Below are 18,695 nucleotides of genomic sequence, written 5' to 3'. Positions count from 1 at the left end.
CCGTGCATTTGCATGGTTGATGCTTGGTGTTGATTCGACGCATTGCGTCGCGAAACGGACATATAGTTGGTTTTGAATTATGCCGGGAGAATGTGCGCTGCAGAAAAACAGATTTTCATCCGTTTTACACGATAATGGAGGAGACATTCCTGTAACGTACGAGGTACAAAGTTCCGTGCTTTCACGTGTGTTACGTTCGCATATTTCATAACGCAACGACGGGCGTTATTGTATTGTGCCCCTTAAATGACGCATTTATTTAGACTGCACTGCGGTCGTGCCTACCGCGGCACGCCTTCACGTCGGCGGCATGGCGCTGGAGTTTCACCGCCAGTGTGCGAGGGGATTTCTGTTCATTTCACTTGGAGCGCGTACTGTCCACACAGCCGCTGTCCATATTAACGAGAGAAATGTACATTGGGTTTCTACGGGCTCCGTGTGTTTTCGCACTGTGCATTGCTCGGATGGGGATTCTATATATGAACACGCACGAAATGGGGGTTGGAAAATGGTGATGCCTCCCAAAAATGTTCTCTATAATTGGAGTAGCTCATATTAACAATGGTCATTATAACGAGGCACCACTGTATGAGAAATGAAATACAGTCCCGTTTTCCAGTGATTACAAATAAACCAGTTGGTCAGTTTTGTGTTGAAATCTGCAAACTTTTGCCTTGCCACCCTCGGAGGCGTGGCGTCGTACCACCAAGAGAAATGGGCCCTGAGGCATTATACCACTCGTCAACAGTTTGTGTCGATATTCACCTTGGATTGCTGAAATCATTTTGCGCATTCGCAAGACAACAAAGCACGAAACAACTTTCACGTGCAGCGGTTAGTTAAACGTTCAAGCTAAAACGTCGCTTCTACTTGAGACCTCGCTAAGATTGCCCATCGGGCACTGGTATTGGCCATTAATACCTGCATCTCTGTTTTATTCTTTCGCGGCAATAGTAAACAAACGTTGCCTCCGTGAGAAAGGCTGAGGTACAGGGGTGCTTGACATTTCCACTCTTCCCAGCGAAACGGCGACATATCTCGTCGCAGAGTTTCTTAATGAGACCCTTCAAGAGAAATGGACCAGGCAGCTTTTTCTCAGAACGAGAGTCCCCGCTGTTTGGGAGGTGGAGAGCGAAAGTTGAAACCGGCGCCACGCGCCCTCTCCCGTTCCTTACCCCCTGGAAGCGCAGCAGGGTCACCGCGGAGGTCTTGCTCCTGTCGATTGCAATGCGGTCAGCTGAGCCCAGGATATATATAAAGCTGACGGCGCTGTACTGCCCACAGAAACACCTTCGGGCGCTAAATAGCAGCGAGCATCCAAAGATAACTTGAGCCACTTCACTGTTAGCCGAATTTGAGAAATGAAGGTAAGACAGTTTTTGCCACTTACGATAGAGCAGAGTTTGAATTGAAGCCGAACAATTTATTTGCATAGTAGGCTTTGACGCATGTTTTTAATTACGACGGTTAGACAATGGTGTTGGTTTCAGTGTCCGATGCCAGGCCTTTAAGGTTGAACAATATGCAGGCCATAGTCACTCTGTTCCTTATTCACTTTCACCTTTCATCACCAATTATTGTGTACACCTACGTTCAGCTCTAGCGCGGCCATAGTCACAAGGGCAAGCTACCTCGTCGTAGCTTTCCTTTGGGGCCGAGTGACTTCGAAATATGATGTTGCTTTATGTTGCAGTTGACAGTTTTTTTTTTGTTGTTTCAGTAAAGTGCAATGTGAATTACGGACCATAGCACCATTTTTACCTTCACGAGCACCTTCTAAACATTACTCGTAGTTTTTTTTTTTACTTATAGCAGGTTAGTAGGCTCTAGCACGTTTATAATGCGCAAAGTTATTATCGTCTTAATCTTTGACTGCGAGTGCATGCGTCTCGTCTGGGTGGTGGATTGCGCGTCTTGGTCTTGCCGATATGATGAACCAGCAGTTCCGAATGGTAACTTTGCGTGATGTATGCTCACGTGTCCTTTTAGCACGTAGTTCGACTGCTCAACTACGACAAGGAGGAAAATTTGAACTCTCTTTATGTGCACTGAATGCCATCTTCTAACAGGCAATGGTTAGTATAGTTCTGTGCAACACCAGGTGGAGGTATCATTACGAGCCGATAACCTGTCTGTTGCCGGACGGCAGCACGATTGTTAGTCGTGCGGTCGTCCTAAGACGCAAATTCGAGAAGCGATAGATTTTGTCAAGTTTTATAGTCAGTATAAAAATTTCACGGGGCGTGGGTTCCGCAAAAAAAGTTTAATTTTTTAACAGTGCATGGCCGCGGTCAGTAGAATCTTGTGACAGTATATTATTCGCATATACTATAGCACAGGTTATAAATTCAAATACTAGGGTGCGTGCCAAGGCTGCGGAAAGATTAAGTTGTTGATTATATTCCGCGGTCCGTAAAATTTTTACACCAAGCTTCCCCTTCCGTAAAATCAGTGATTCGCCTGTTCCTATCTAGTTCCACCTGAAAAGAGCAGGTGGAACTGAAGTCAAATGTGAGGAGCTTCTATGCCGAGTTTCAACAGGCGAGTTCAATATTGCGAAAACGGAGTTGTTTGCTCTACGGAGTTTAACACTTTTTAAAACTAGGAATTTAATACTATAAGTATTGTCGTAATAGGAAAGGATTGGTGCTGGGAAAGTACATTCACCTCTAGGCATCGGATTTGTTTTTTTGAGGCGCTGGAAATATGTGCTCTCTTAACTGCCACTGGGCATCAAACATGTGTCCCAATCGCGTAAACGTTTTGTTCCGCCACTTCCCCAGTTCACCGCAATTGCCATTCTCGCCCTCGTGGCTTGCGTCGCCTACGCTGAAGACGCCAAGAAGGCAAGTGAGAAGGACGAAAAGAAGGAGGAGAAGAAGGACGTCGAGGCTCGTGGTGGCTTCCTAGGCGGCGTGGGTCTGGGTGGCGTCGGCTATGGAGCCGGCTACGGTGGCGGAGTGGGCCCAGGACTCGTCGGCGGCGGAGCTGTAGGCCCAGGCCTCGGCGTTGTCGCTAATCCTGCCCTGGTTGGAACCGGTGTCGGTCACGGAGTCGGCGTGGGACACGGAGTTGGCCTGGGACACGGAGTCGGCGTGGGACACGGAGTTGGCCTGGGGCACGGAGTCGGCCTGGGACACGGCGTAGGCGGTGGTTTCCAGTCGGGCTACGGCGCCGCGGCCGGCGGACACCAGTCAGGCTACCAAGGCGGAGCCGCCGGTCACAACCAGGGTTCCGGCGCCTTCGCCGGTGGCGCGTCGCGCAGCACTGTGAACGCGTTCAAGAACGACCAGGGTTACAGGCACACCTCCGGCTTCTCGGCGAGCGACAGCAAGAATTTCGGTGCAGGCCACAAGCAGGGATCTTCTGGGTTCAACAGCGGCGCCGCTGGCCACCAGGCCGGATTCGGCAAGACCGCGCACGCAGGTGCCGCTGGCGTCGGCGGGGTCGGTCTCGGCCTTCATTAATGGTGAGACCAGGTCGCCATCATTCCTAGTAGTCTTTGTGAGGCGCAACAACGTTGACAGCGTGTATGTGCGGAGGACTGGAATTTCACTCGAATGTGGTATGTAAAAGGAATACTATCTGCTATAAAACTGGAGTGCAGACGAGGTGGACACAACGAAAACACAGAGACAGGAAGACAGGAAAGAGAATCAAAACAACCGGGTCTTCTTGCAGCGTCCTTCAACACGTCGCGTTGCTGGACACTGTTAAGTAGAGTTTACATGTTAAGTATGCAGAGGCGGGCATAGGGAAAACACAAGGAGAGCGTGAAACAACCTAAAGAATTCTACATTCCTTCCTTTTCCGCGAACTGATAAAGAGAGTATGTGTTACCGAATAGGGACGTAATGCAGACTAAGTGCGATTTCGATCTTATTGTATGTGAAACTGCAGAAAGGCGAGTTTAGCTTTGTTTTATCCTGTTGACAGGAGAATAAGGGCAACGTTGTCGGCATAAGTTCCTGGCTATTGTGTGTACGCATTGTGTACTATGTCATGCAGTGATTACAAGATAAAACGTCTGCTTAATACGCCTGCATGCTTAAAGAACAGCGCCGTTGCAATAACCTTTATTCATTGTATTTTCCTCTGTTTTCTCTCGCAGAAAGGGGACTTCTTGTCAACTTCAGCCTCCATCTTCATTGCGCATGAAATCAGTAAGCTTATGTGTGAGATGACAAATAAACTCATTGGCATCCTTCTGTACTCTTTTGTTGCGTTATCTTCATTCGTGTGCATGTATATTACAACGCTGCAAAGAACCATGCAGACGTTCAATGCCATTGCCTAATTACAAGATTACAAGCTGAACTTGTCTGATGCAGCCCTATAAAGGCGGCCGCTAAGCTACAAACTTAGGCCGCTTGACAGCCACCCATTGTCACTCGGGGCAGTACTTAAACAATGCGATTTACTGGCCTTGAAAGGAGTGCTTTCATTGCCGTGAGATAATTCCTTATTAACAGGTGCATGCGTTGGAAGTATTAAGAAATCTTTATGCATAAACGATAACTGGTGTTCATGTTTTGTTTTATTTTTTCCATATTTATTCTGCAAGTATGTGGGAGTGTTTGATAGTGCCCAAGTTCTGAGTTTTATATTTTCATAATATTTGTGTTTTACTTTTTATTTTGAAGGAAAATTTCCTGATAAGCGAAATAGACTAGCCAGAATCGTGAAGGTTGCAACCTCTCCAATTACAGTAATTCTTCAATTAATCCTTATTACGTATTTTAGCAGCTTACCAAGGCGAACGCGGCAAGAATAACAACTACTCTGCTTGAGCTGCCTCACTCACACACTGCTCAGTGCTGAGCTCTACTTTATGAGTTGAAATTTTACAACCAGATGTTCCTGCTATCATTCTTCCAGTCACAGAGTTTCTCACTAGATTACGTGGAGGGAAATGTGGCGCTTCTGAGCTGTTATGGTGGGATGTGGTGGCTTCGGATTGGCTTTGTTCTCGGAGAGCCAGGATACGTCGAAGACGTGCATGGCTAGCACCATTCGGTCTGTCACAATGGTCTATTTCTTACTAAAACAGCACGCAAAGAACTATTTTAACCTTATGTTACACAAATACATGTTTTATTCAATCATGTAGGCTTGTGACTGGATGTACAACTATATGAAACGTAAAAGGTACCGGCGGGCTACTAAAGTTGGAGGACAGACGACAATGTTGGCGCTTGCTTTGCGACGATTTGTCGTCTGTTCTTGCTTTTCTTTGCTTAATTATTCCCTGCAGGTGAGCAAAATGCATGGAAAGATGTAATATGGGGAAACGAAAATCTTTTATGAGAATTTTCACATTAAGAACGCGTTATCTGCGCAGCCATATCTCCTTTTAAGAGGAAACCAGGCACACTCATACACCGACATTCCCATGATGGCACAGCGTCCTTTAGGAAACTCTCATGAACATTGACGCCAGATTTCCCTCTGGGTAATAATCTTAGAAACTCCACGCTTCCACTGCTGTCTATGTACAGACGGGTTTCGACGTGAAGGCTTGCGACACTACTTCCGTTATTACTTGTTGGCAAATTTTAGGGGCTATATTCACCCGCCTACTTCTGCATCAGAATAGCGCGTGTACTGTTAGCTACAGACTAGTTCGCTATTGCATTAGCTAGTTTTTATTGTATTTCAAGATGACGAAGCTATTTTTGTCAGAGGTATCGCGTGTCTAGATGAAGAGTTTATCTTTTCTTTTCGGGTAATCTGCCTGATACTGCTGAATTCTAGGTATTTTTTTTTTGAAAATGAAACAACGGCACAAAATTATATGGGATCACGCACTCCTTCAGAGAGAGCAATTTGACGAAAAATTAAAGAAAAATAACTAAGGAGAGCTGAGTTGAAAATAATTAATGTTAACGACACTTTTTTTTAGAATAAACAAGGCTAACTCTCCGAAATTAGAATCCTTTACAGAAAGACTCTCCATGTATGTGTGTTTTCCTCGCTGGTTTTAGATTAAAGGTCCCAACAAACAAGTTGACCAGAGAAATAAACTGAAACATGGCCACAGTACTGATACTGCGTAACCTCTCGCAGTGTCCCTCAATAATATTTAAATTTTTTTAATGAGTGCAACTTTAATATATTGTGAGCGTGTAGGTTCAGCGTCTCCAAAATGACTTAGAAGTTCGAGGTTCTACCCGTGTGGGCCTGAATATACGTTCTTCCTTCATAAGTTAAAGAAGCAACATTGGAGGGACTCGAGCACAACAGCACGGTGTCGATGCAAGGGCCCGTCGATAAGACTTCCATACTTGTTTCCGATGAAAACATTGCATCCTGTAACTCCACGAAATGCAAGGCAGGCGTCCGCACAAAGGATCGAACTGCGGTTGTGGTATATTATATTAGAATGTATCTTCTCAACGCCACAGCTCCGACGAAACCGGGATCCAAATAAATTACCTACAGATTCATTATGCAAATACAAGTGAGGCGTGCAGACAGGACACAAGAGTAGAGAAGTGGACAACACGAACGCATAATTTGCATAATAAATCCTTACCAACTAGCTCAGCTTTCTGTCGTTCTACCTACAGATTCCCAGATCATGGGGAACGTATTCGCTTTGGGAGACTCAAAACAGGAAAAATCTTTTTCTGCTAATTTACAGCAATGCACATATTGACTGCAACTTTCTTCATCACCTCGATCAAACGATCACCTATCGCCCCACCCAGTGGAGCTTGCAGTTTAATAATAATAATAATAACAAAAATGATATTGTAGGGACCAACCGTTACGATAATCAAGACAACTGGGACAAAAACAACAGAAGTTCGTGCAGAACCCATCTCGCGATGATTGCGCACGTAATGCGATTAGCATTGAAGCCACTTAGCGACACACGGTAATGTCAACACCGAAACTCCTCATGTGCAAGGTGTGCATGCAGCCGGGTTCCTGTGTCGCGCATCCCACTGGACACGCCGCGCCATATGACACTGTTGCATCAGCATGTGGCGCGTGTGGGAACATACGTTCGGACAAGATTGTCTGAATATATATGAGGCTTCGATTACTCCCAGCGCAGGAGAAATATTTTAAGGATTCCTTTTTGTCGCTGAAGAGCGGCACATACCGAATGCCACATACCTGGTGGCCCAAGTTGGCGACAAAGAGGTTCATTGGTGAGTGGCACATACCCGGCTCCAAAGCGCATGAAGCATCCTCAGTAGAGTAATCGCATTAAACGGCCGCGCACCCACGCGTACAAGCTCGCAGACAGGTTTCAGTGGTTGACAACTCGAACGCGTGCGTGTGCGTGTGCGTTTCTTGCCCTGATTGAATCGGGGTAAGAACGCCCGGGCATCAGGGCTTGAACGCCCCGTTATACCGGGCTCAACTTCGAACCGACAGCATGTGTGCGTTCACTTAGTCCATGTATGGTAGCAGACCACGCTTTTCCTTGACGAGCCTCAGTCTCATTCCTTTAAAACTCGCGCTGGAGCTATAATATGACTTCGTTGGTGAATTGAATCAAAATATCTTAAACATTTTATAATATATTTTCAAGTTGGTAGAGAAAGAGAGAGAGATGTAAAGGAAAGGCAGTTAGGTTAGCCAGGACAGAGTTCGGTTGACTATTCTGCATTGGGGGAAGGGGGAAAAGGAAGAAAAAAATTCAAATGAAAAAAGGCGAGAAAGTCCAGTGTTCATGATCACTCGTGTCGCCGACATGGAGAAAATTCTTATTCAAGGTGATAGAAGTTAACACTAGGCATAAGGGCCACCATTTTCAAGACGATTTCACATACACCCACTACGGAACGTTTCATATGAAAGCAGCGTTTATTTTCCTTTATCATTTTCTCTGTCTTTTATGTGACAAGCTGCCGCTATCAGTTGCTCATTCATGCCACCAACATATCCGTTTTATGATGTTACAAACGCATACGCATTCACATTGACAGTCGAGATGCATTCCTCGAGTGCCGGTGTCCCCTGTCACACAGCTTGAAGATCAAGAAAATTCAACAATTCAAGGTAACCTTGCTTCGCTACTGCATCAATCTCACCATCTCATGGGTGACCGGCCCTAGTTGGAATCCCAGGAAATGAAGAGGCCCACCTGGTGCGCACGTGATCAATTAACCAACGTTCCTGAAGCCAGCTGGACTCCTTCGGCTACAGAATACGACCCAGATGAGCACCGGACAGCTATTAAGGGGCAACGCAAAGAGCATTCAGCTTGCCTGGTTCATCACACTACTCTTCCAAAATCTTATTCACGCTCCCAGCAAGTCCCCCTGAGGCAACTCATGACTCTTACTAACTTTTCCGTTACCAAACGACCAACTTTCTTTCATGATTTGCCAGATCAGGGGAGAGAGAGAGAGAGATAAAGAGGAAAGGCAGGAAGGTTAACCAGATATCAGTCTCCGGTTTGCTACCCTACACTGGGGATGGAAGATAGGGGTTAGAAAGAGAACACACAGGAAAACCTTAGAAAAACACGCACACGCGGAGGCACACACACACAAGAGGCGTTTCAGTTAAAGACGTTCACAAAGGCCGGTAGATCGCAAAAAGCGCAATAGTGCTTGCACGGCCTTCTGTGACGGTAGGTCCTTTCGATGGTGCAAAATTCTTTTTTCCGATAGTGGTTGGTCGTCCAGCTGGGGCGCTCTAACGTAAAGCTATTCCAAACTTTTCTTATCCAATTCTGCAATCAGACCTCCGCGATTCGTCGAAAACTTTTTTGGACTACCCCCATTTCGCCTGTCTGTCACGCGACGTCACGAAAACCGCGATAGCTCCCCATCTGATACGACGTGTACACACTGATTATGCCTGATTGGACCGAACAAAAGAAAAATAGTTATTTCTGATTTGGCGCCCTCGGCTATTGGTCAAAAGTTTTCGGACTGCACCCACTTCCCCTGCCGGTCACGCGACGTCACAAAACCGCGAAAACTCACAGCGTCCAGCTGGTCATCCAACTGCTCAAGTTCGTGGCGAAGGCATTCCCTCTGTGGACTGTACTGCGGGCAGGTGCACAAAATATGGGCAATCGACGACTCTTCATGGCCGCAGTGGTCACATGTTGCGGTGTCGGTCATACCTATGCCGAATGCATAGGCTTTGGTAAAGGCAACGCCCAACCACAGTCGATATAAAAGCGTGGCGTCTCCACGGCGAAGCTGTGATGGCGCTCGAAGACTTAATGTGGGATCAAATTAGTACAGTCGTGTATTTCTTGAATGTGGCTCATTCCACTGCGACGCGGTGCACTGCCGAGCAAGTAGGCGAAGCTTCCGTGCTGCGTCAGTTCTAGAAAGTGGAATTTGGACGTGGTGCTCCTCAGCATGGGCTGAGCAGGCAGCTTGATCCCCCCGTTCATTGCTGATAATCCCGCATTGACTTGGAAGCCGCTGGAAGGTTATTTCATGGCCTGCATCACTTATATGGTGTAACGTCTCGGTAATACGAAATATTAGTTGTTCGAGCGGTCCACGCCGTAAAGGTGACAGTAAAGACTGCAGTGCCGCCTTCAAATCGCAGTATACCATCCACTTGTGTGGTGGTTCATCATCAATGTGATGAAAGGCAGTAAAGAGCTCTGCTGCCGTCGATGTTATCATGTGGGTCGTCTTAAATTTGATTGTTGTAGCTTTCGCTGGTATGACGATTGCCGCCGCAGAGCTACTTGGGAGGACAGATCCATCAGTGTAAATATGCGTAGAGTCACGGTAGTTTACGTAGAAATATAGTAGCGTTAGCTGTTTAAGGGCTGCTGATGATAGATCAGCTTTTTTCGGGATGCCAGGTATTGTGAGGTTGATTTTTCGCTGAGTGAGGCACCATGGAAGAATCGCAGGTCTCGCAGCTGGAGTGAGACAAACTGGCAATAATTCATCATATGCGGTTATTGTTTGGCTGAAAGATGTGTGTGGTCTGTCCGCTGGTAGAGAGGCGAAGTGGTGACGAGTAGTCCTGGCTAGATGCCTTATATGGGTCCTGAGCACTTCAATTTCAATGTGGATCTTGACAAGGTGGGCTCTAGCGATTGCTATCGTAGCCACTGTTGAAGCAGTCTGAGGCAGGCTTAGAAAGATCCGGAAAGCTTGAGTCTGAAGAGTTTGTATTGTGCGTAGATTCGTTTTACCTGTGTTGGTTATTGCTGGCAAGATGTATCGCAGAAATCCTAGAAAAAGCACCCTGTACAGTTGCAACATGACACTTGGCGACATTCCCCAGGTCTTGCAGCGAAAAACTTGAACAGGTCGGAGATGCCTGTCAACCGTTTTTTCACGTATGATACGTGTGGGCTCCATGACAAGTCCCTGTCGATTATGACACCTAGAAACTTCTACGATCGGACCCTTCGTATTATTTTGCCATTTATCATTACACTGTAGTGTGCCATGGGTTTCCGCGTAAATGACACTAGTGCGCATTTCTCGGAGGAAATTTCCAGGCCTCAATTACGGAGGTAGATAGCGGTTTGTGTGGCGGCTCTCTGAATTCTCACTCGCAACTGTAGGCGTGTTACCGCAGACGTCCATATGAAGATGTCATCTGCGTACATTGATAGCCTGACTGTGGTTGGTACGTGCTCAATGAGAGCAATTAGTGTTAGATTAAATAACACAGGGCTAAGTACACCGCCCTGGGGGACGCCGCGGTAGCGATAATGTAGACAAGTACGGCCTTCCGCGGTGATTACAAAAAAGGATCGCATATAAAGATAGCTCTGTATCCATTGCAACATCCGACCACCCGCTCCTACCTCTGCAAGAGCAGAGAGGATGGCTTCATGCGTAACGTTGTCATACGCCCATTCTGGCGTCGAGGAATAACGTCGAGGAATAAAGAAGCGCAGAGACGCTTACGTCATTTGTCATGCTGAATGTAGGTGACCAGGTGGACGACGTTATCGATCGATGATCGACCACGTCGAAAGCCTGCCATGGCATCCGGGTAGGTGTTGTGGTACTCCAAGTACCACTCCAGGCGTCCTAGGACCATCGTTTCCATTACTTTGACCACACAGCGCGCCAAAGCGATTGGGCGATATGATGAGAGTTCCAACGGCGACTTGCCAGGCTTCAGCAGTGGAACAAGGCGACTTGTCTTCCAGGTTGTTGGTAGCGTACCATCTCTCGAAGATTCATTGTACACCTCAAGGAGAACTCCTCGCGCTCGCTCCCCCAGGTGACACAGAGCTCGGTAGGAAATTCCGTCAGGTCCTGGCGCTGATGTGCGGCTACACAAAGCTAATGCTGCCTTAAGTTCGTGGATTGAGAATTGTAGATCCATCCGGTGATCACGTGGTGGCGGACAGCTGCTCGAAGGCGATGGAATGGTGGCAGCTGTGAGTTAGCCGGATAATCTGGCGCAGAAATCCTCTGCCACGTCAATCTTCGATCTCTTTTGAGAAAGGGCAAGCGCCTTGAATGGGAATCGCTGTACGGGGAGTGTCCGGAGACCGCACACCGTTCTACATAGTTGCGATAAAGGCTTGCGTGTATCTAGCCACTCACAGAAGGCAGTCCAACGTTGCGATTCTAGCTTGTCTAACCGGCACTGGATCTTCTTTTGCGTGCGTCCGGCGGTCCGTAAATCGTCCATTGTCTTCGTACGTCGGTATCTTCGTTCAGCCCGTCGTCGAATTACGCGAAGGTGTTCTAGTTCCACATAAAATTCCGTCCGTTTCGAAGAGCATGTGAGAGTACGCGTAGTGTCTTGCACCGCGGTCTCGATTGCCCTTTCCAAGTCGATAGATGGATTGGCGTCGCATTGTGCTTCCATAATAGACTGAAATTTAGACCAGTCCACTCTTTGGATCGTATCCCGTATTTTGGAAGGGGACAATCCTCTGATCTTGATGTACAGCCGCCCTGATTTTTAATAATATAGCGCGAGCGTCGACTGAACGGCTGGTGAGCGCCTTATAACGGCGATAACCGTGCAACAAGGCGAGAGTTCGCGCACGAGCCTTGTTGCCTTGTTGCACTCGCCTTGTTGCACGCTCTTGTTGCACGCTTATCGCCGTTATAAGGCGCTCACCAGCAGTTCAGTCGACGCTCGCGCTATATTATAAAAAATCAGGGCGGCTGTACGTGGGGATATGGTCGCTTCCGTGCGTCTCTATGTCCGCAAACCACCCTGCACGTCTGACAAGGCTTCGTGAGACGAAAGCCAAGTCAAGACATCTGCTGTACGTGGAGCCACATCAAAACGCAAGACTTCCATCATTCAGCAGCCAAAGTTCATTACTGGAGGTGAAAGATATCAGAGCTCTGCCTCTTGCGGTGACCTTCGGACTTCCCCAGAGTGTATGATGGACGTTGAAATCTCCAATAATGACCCAGGGATTGGGAGTTGAGGAAAGGATGTCTCGTAGTCTGTTGTGATCAAATCGACTCTACGGAGATAGGTAGGCGCCCACAAAAGTAAAGGCCGAATTCTTTTTCCTTACGTTTAGGCATATATATCGATTACCGTTATTAGGTGATACAGGATGATGAATGTAGGTGAGGTCACAGCGAATGAACACCAAAACCTTACTGTTTTCACGAACAGTTGATGAGATAAAAGATTCATATCCAGAAAGCCTGATCGTGTTCGATAAGTTCGGCTCGCAAATGATGATAATGGGAAACATATTGGTATACACGAAGTGACGGAAATCTGAAAGGCGCGCTCTGAGTCCGCGGGCATTCCACTGAAAAATAACTGCTTGTCGGATCTCATCCCTAAAAGGCAGTGGCTGTGGAGCCATGATCTACTCAAGGGTTGCCAGCACCGCACTCAGAGCGTCCAGTACTTGAAGCGCACTTCTGGCAGACGGTGTGTGCATGTTGCTTATCAACACGCGAATGGCATTCATTAAAGGCCTAATAAGAGCTATCACTTGCTCATCTGTTTTCTGCGACTCCTCGGATATAGCACCTTGCTGTACTGGGGGCGGCTTCTTCTGTGGCTCTTCTGGTGGTCGTGTACGCGACCATTGTAGAGAGAGATCTGGCAGTTTTCTCCCTCGCTACATCGGTGTTTGGAGTGCTGGAAACTTCCGCTGAGGCTGCTGCTTGACGAGTTGACTTTTCCTGAAAAGTTGATATTTTCCATCGTGAAGACCTTCGACGGTGACGTCGTCTTCGCCGCACTTTCACAGCGGCCTCTTTGTAGGTAGAGTTGTCTCGCACCATTCGTTTAAGAATGGTGATCTCTTTCTTGATCTTGGGACAGTCTTCGGAAGAGGCGCAGTGATCACCCTGACAGTTAGGAGACTTCAACGTGGTTGCGCTGCAGTTGTCTTCTGAGTGGGGTTTGGCGTATCGAGGGCCCACAGCGGAATTTCTGCAAACACCCTTCAGATGACCAATCTTCTGACAATTGAAGCATTGCATTGGTCTTGGAATAAATGGTCGAAACTGATGGTGGCGAAAGTGGCCGACGTTCACGTAGGATGGAAGGCAGTCACCTTTGAAAGTTATCCTCACACAACGTGTGTTGCCGAGGCAACCAACATGCACAATGACGTTGTGATCACTTGCTGGTTTTATGACAACTGGGACGCCCGCATTAGGTATTCTATTGTCAATGTCAGTGACAACTCCTGTTATTGTGGCCCCATTCTAGGGCACGATGGAGCGGACCTTGATGTTTCCCAGCTGAGTTACATGTTGTAGTATGTTCAGCGCATTCGAGTTCATCACATCGATTGCCAGGATGTTTCGCCTAGTGTTTATCCAGACATCCTTGATCTCATTCGGCACGGTGTTTTCTAGATACACGGAGAGCGCTTGCCTGTTGAGGACGCGCAGGTTGTCAGTAGCGTTCTGTGGCACAAACAGGATGGAGTGAGGCCATAGTTGAGGCGCTGTTTTCACGGCGTTCGAACTGGACGCTCAAGATGAGTTGAGAATTCTTCGTTTGGCCTTGCAGTACTGGGCAAGTCGAAAGGTGTCTTCCGAGGACTCGTCACCTGATGCGGAGTACAGCTCTGTGTCCTCGCTATCACTCGATGTATTTCCTCGCTTCCTCAAACCGATGCCCGTGGGTGAACGGGAGCCGGGAGGGTCCTCGGGGTGTTGTACATCCATCACCGCGATGGAGGGGGCGGTAGACCCCACAGGTGCAGTGAGAAGTCCAGAAAAGCACAGAGACGGGCGAGATGTGCTCCGCAAGAGAACCACTTCGTCTTCTTCCCGCCAGATCAGGGGAAGTGTTCGAACTGCCATTTATCTAATACTACTGAACACACCATTTGACTTTGTCTCCAGTTTCAAAGGGAACAATATATTCTCGTGGACACCCTTCCAATTAACTGAGGCAAAAATAAAACAAGAGGCCCCTTGCCAATTCAACAGACATATTGTTAAGAGGATAGGGTAGGAAAGGGTTTTGGTGGTTTGCGGGATGGGAATAATAGGCAATTAATATATATATATATATATATATATATATATATATATATATATATATATATATATATATATATATATATATATATATATATATATATATATTCCTTCATTATACATCACGTACGCCTTGTGGATAGTCTGTCATAATTTTTAAAAAAGCGGAGTCTTTACACGCTTCTCTGTCAACCTGCTCAAACACGTTGCTGCGCTGGTGCCGCTTTTGAGGAAATGACGAGAGGTTGCGATTATTAGTTCGTCAGCGCAAAACCGACCATTTATCTTAGTTGACATTTTGACGGAGAGAGAGTAATAAATGTTCTACACGGAGTCAGGACAAGTCTCTCGCAATGACTTGCCTTTCCATTACGGATGAGCTTTATAATTCAAACAAGGCCCACTTTCCCAATTTTTTTTGTCCTCGTCGTCTCCTATGGTTGTCACAGCATGGCTCCATAATTCGAATATTCAACACTAAAAGTCCGTATCCAAGACATAGCCTAGAAAACAAAACGACGGCTCGGCTAGTCGGTGCTCGATTTACAACGAGACAACTGTCGCATAGAAAGGCCACAGACAAAGCAAATGGCTCTATTTCTGTCTTCTTCGTATTTTGTCTTCCTTTGTTTCTGGCAGTCATGAATCTGCAAGGTACGCAATTTTTGCAACTTCTGATGAACGCTTCATATCAGGACCTTATGAAAGCAAGCCGTGCTTGAAGATTACTGTACTCGGCAAAGTGCGCAACTGATATTAATAAGCAATATCTACTACCACGCAGTGTTCTTGTTTTTGTGAGCGGACGCGCTTGTTCGCACCACTATGAGCAGATGATAACGCGCGCGTCCACATTGGGCGCCGTCGTGTTTCAAGTGCCAACGGAGGGATGGCGTTACTTGTTCGGACGCTGCTAAAGCCCCGTCATCGTGTCTGCGGCATCTAGGGTAGGCGGTGGATGGGGGTGGTATTACGGGCTTGAGACGCTGCTGCTGCCAAAAGTGAACTTTGACACCTAGTCAATGAAAGCGAATCAGAAAGCGGCAGGGGTTCGCGTATGACGTCGGCAGTTTGGAAAACTGCTGATTCGCAAGTGACTACTTCTTTTCATTTGATGCAACTTGCAGTTAATCGCGCGTTTCGAGTAAGTGTGATACCCGGAAAGTGTTTTGAAACCAAGCGTAATGTATATGGCTCGGACTCGCGTGAGTATTGGAAACGCCTGAGATATTTAATGTGTGGTTATTCGCATTACATTGCTCTCGGCGCAGCACAACGGAATGCAGCGCGTAATGTCAGTAAATGGCTACCACTTATTCAGTGCTGTACAAAGCAACGTGCGATGTTCGTGAATAATGAGGCATGATTATCCAAACGAACATTAAATGGCTTATAGAAGCAAGAAATGAATTTCGCTTGAATTGCAACGTGCGAAGTAGGGGAAATAAGTAACAAAGAAAGGGGGGGGGGATGTAGAAAGTAACAGAGAAGTGGCGCAGAACCTGTTTCGATAAGTTCTGCATTCCGCCCTTCAAATTGTGTTAGAGACGCGTTATAAGCAGGCTTTCGCGAAGAAAACAAAAACGAAGTACATACATGCATTTACAGCTGTGAATCTCAAGAGCGTTTTGTTAGTGGAGCGTAGCTTATTTCACTTGTATATGCGTCAACCCTCACCACATATACACGCACACCTGCGATATTTATTTTACACTAAGCGCCATATTACCGTGCAGTTACTGTTCAGCGCAAAAATGTTTGTCGTTTATCCAAACATGTAATCACAGCCTTGCGAGTGTTTCTTTTACTACATTTTCGATAACTGAATTACATGGTGCATAAATTACTCACTACAACGTGAACTTGAAATATTAAGGACAGAAGCAGCTCTTCAATTAATGCTTATTCCTATGCGGTTATCTACTGATTAATTTCCTTGCAGTTTCACAAGATAACTGTATGGAAGTTGATATTCCTGTTCATCTATAGAAAAAAAAATCTGCCATCCTAATCAGCGTGCTCTTCAAAAGGTGTCACCGCTTTGATTTGTCCTTAAGTGCGCTTTAAAGTACTTTAGACATAGCCGCGCTAGTCGCTCCATTCCGATACACGATCTTACATATCGTTTTCACCTACAACATCTAGAATTCATACGCAGCCAAATACTTCGCTCTATTGTGTTCTGTTCATATAGTGAGCCTGTCACCGCGACCTTTCACCGTCCTAAAGGTTAACCAATGGAGGAATTACGCTCGCATTTTTTTGTGACCATTGAAATTTGTACACCCACCAATAGCGCATAGCACCTTGTTGGTGAAATAATTAACTCAGCACAACAAACATTGACCCCCCCCCCCCCCACCTCCCCTATCTACAATTCAGTCTACCGATTAACACCAGCCGCTCTGTTGAAACAACAATTCATACACTTCGGATTGGTGCAGCCTATAGGGTGTAAGCTTCTTGTATAAGATAGCAAAAACTGACATCACTGCATGCTCCTGTGAACAGGTTTTCTTTTTTCTTCATCTTCTTTCACATTGTGAACGATATGATACCCCCAGTAACATGCAACTTTAGCGTACCATGCCTACAGTCAAAGAGCTGCATTCCGGCTGCAGAAGTCGAGCCACTAGTTCTGGACAATTTGAACACAACTTACCCGAATCACCTCCAAGCATACAGAGATGGTTCTGTCAAACTAGACGAAGATCGCTGTGCAGGTGCATTCCATATTCCCTCTATGACATATGCTTGGTCTGGCCATCTGGACTGTATAGCCTCATCAACCGTTGTCGAAGGCGTGGCAACAACTGCTGCTCTACACAAACTAAAGATATTGCCTTCAGAGAATATGGTCCTCCTTACGGACTCAAAGGCCGCGTTACAACAACTCTACCGGGCCTAACGTCCATCAAGTTCCCACGTAAATCACTCGCCCTCGTGAAAGAACTTGACAACAAAGGCTTCACCGTAAAATTTCAATGGATTCGCTCCCACGCTGATATTGCTGGCAACGAAAAAGCTGATGCTCTTGCATACGCAGTGCTCCTTCATCCTCCCAATGTCAAGGGCCCAAAGAGTTACCAATTTCAGAAATCTGATATTCTAAATCGGTTTGGGTCACTTTGGGTTCCACCACATATATCATGGGTAACCAATAGAATTCGTCTAGAGGAAACTCCTGGCTTCTTTATCAAATAAGGACAGGATCTTCTAGTACACAAGCACGGCTATTTAGGACGGGGCGTATCGATTCTCCGAACTGTACGACATGCGACGAGACAGGAGACATCGAACACTTTCTCTGGTCGTGCCCTAAATTCCAAGATGAAAGGGACGCTCTCCTGGAAAATCTGCAACAAAAGGACCTTCCGCATATGCGTGCCTGCAACACCTTATATTTCCAGAGGGATCAGTTATAGCCCGCAAAGAAACGTCACGTCTCCTTGTCGAATTCTTAAGAGAGACTGGTTTGATGGACATATGGTGAAACCCTTCAGCGGTATTGTGCGAGACGCTCGGGCGGAGCAATTGCCGGCCTTGATCGCCAGGCTAAATCCGCCTGTTGCTAGAACTCACCCCCACCACCCACCCACCGTAAGGGGGCTATTGGCAAAGCTACACGCTTCTTGAGAGAGAGAGAGAGAGAGAACGATGACGGTATATTATTGTATTAATTGTGGACGCGTTTGCATTCATTCTGTGATAGGCCATGTTTTATGTTGGAAGTTTTCCGCGTTCACTATACGATTATGCGTGCGGTTTTTTTTCACTTTCTTTTTCTCTCTCACTCAGTCGTTCCCCTCACACAATAACCATTCCCTTTTTCTTCCCTAGTGCGCAAATATATCTTGAAGCCTAACCATTGGTTATCAGTGCGTTTTTTTTTTATTCCCCGGTGTTTTTTTCTCACTTCCTTTCCTTCACTCAGTCTTTTCTCTCTAACCATTCCCTTTTTCCCTCTAGTGCGCAAATGTATCTTGAAGCCTAACTGCATTGTTTTTGTTTATATAGAAATCGCTCCTGAGACCTTGTAACATCATTTTTTCAATATATGTTCTGTTTAAGGTATGGCACGTCATTTAATGCTACTAACTTTACAATTCTGTACCTATATTGAGAAGTCGTATCTGAGGGCCTTTAGGTGTATATTGAATGAATAAATCAGAAATAGGGGGAGGCTATCCCAGCGAAAGGCTGGGCACGCTACTCCAGGTGAGACGTTGAGGGATGTAAAAAAGCTAACTGCTTCGCATAGGTAACCATAATGGTTAGGAAAAATCATCGATCCAT

General features: G+C 46.5%; 1 protein-coding gene across 1 annotated transcript; it reads left to right on the top strand.

Moving 5' to 3' along the window:
* The first annotated feature begins 1,270 nt into the window (after positions 1-1,270).
* On the top strand, positions 1,271-4,212 carry LOC142571492 (uncharacterized). Its single transcript, XM_075679893.1, has 3 exons — positions 1,271-1,367; positions 2,784-3,469; positions 4,112-4,212. The coding sequence occupies exons 1-2, from the start codon at positions 1,362-1,364 to the stop codon at positions 3,465-3,467; spliced, it is 690 nt and encodes a 229-aa protein (XP_075536008.1). The 5' UTR covers positions 1,271-1,361; the 3' UTR covers positions 3,468-3,469; positions 4,112-4,212.
* The last annotated feature ends 14,483 nt before the right edge of the window (positions 4,213-18,695 follow it).

This window comes from Dermacentor variabilis, chromosome 1, assembly GCF_050947875.1.
Source record: "Dermacentor variabilis isolate Ectoservices chromosome 1, ASM5094787v1, whole genome shotgun sequence".
In the NCBI taxonomy this organism is placed as follows: domain Eukaryota; kingdom Metazoa; phylum Arthropoda; class Arachnida; order Ixodida; family Ixodidae; genus Dermacentor; species Dermacentor variabilis.
Note: the sequence above shows the minus strand (reverse complement) of the source record. Positions and strands in the feature narration are given on the sequence as shown.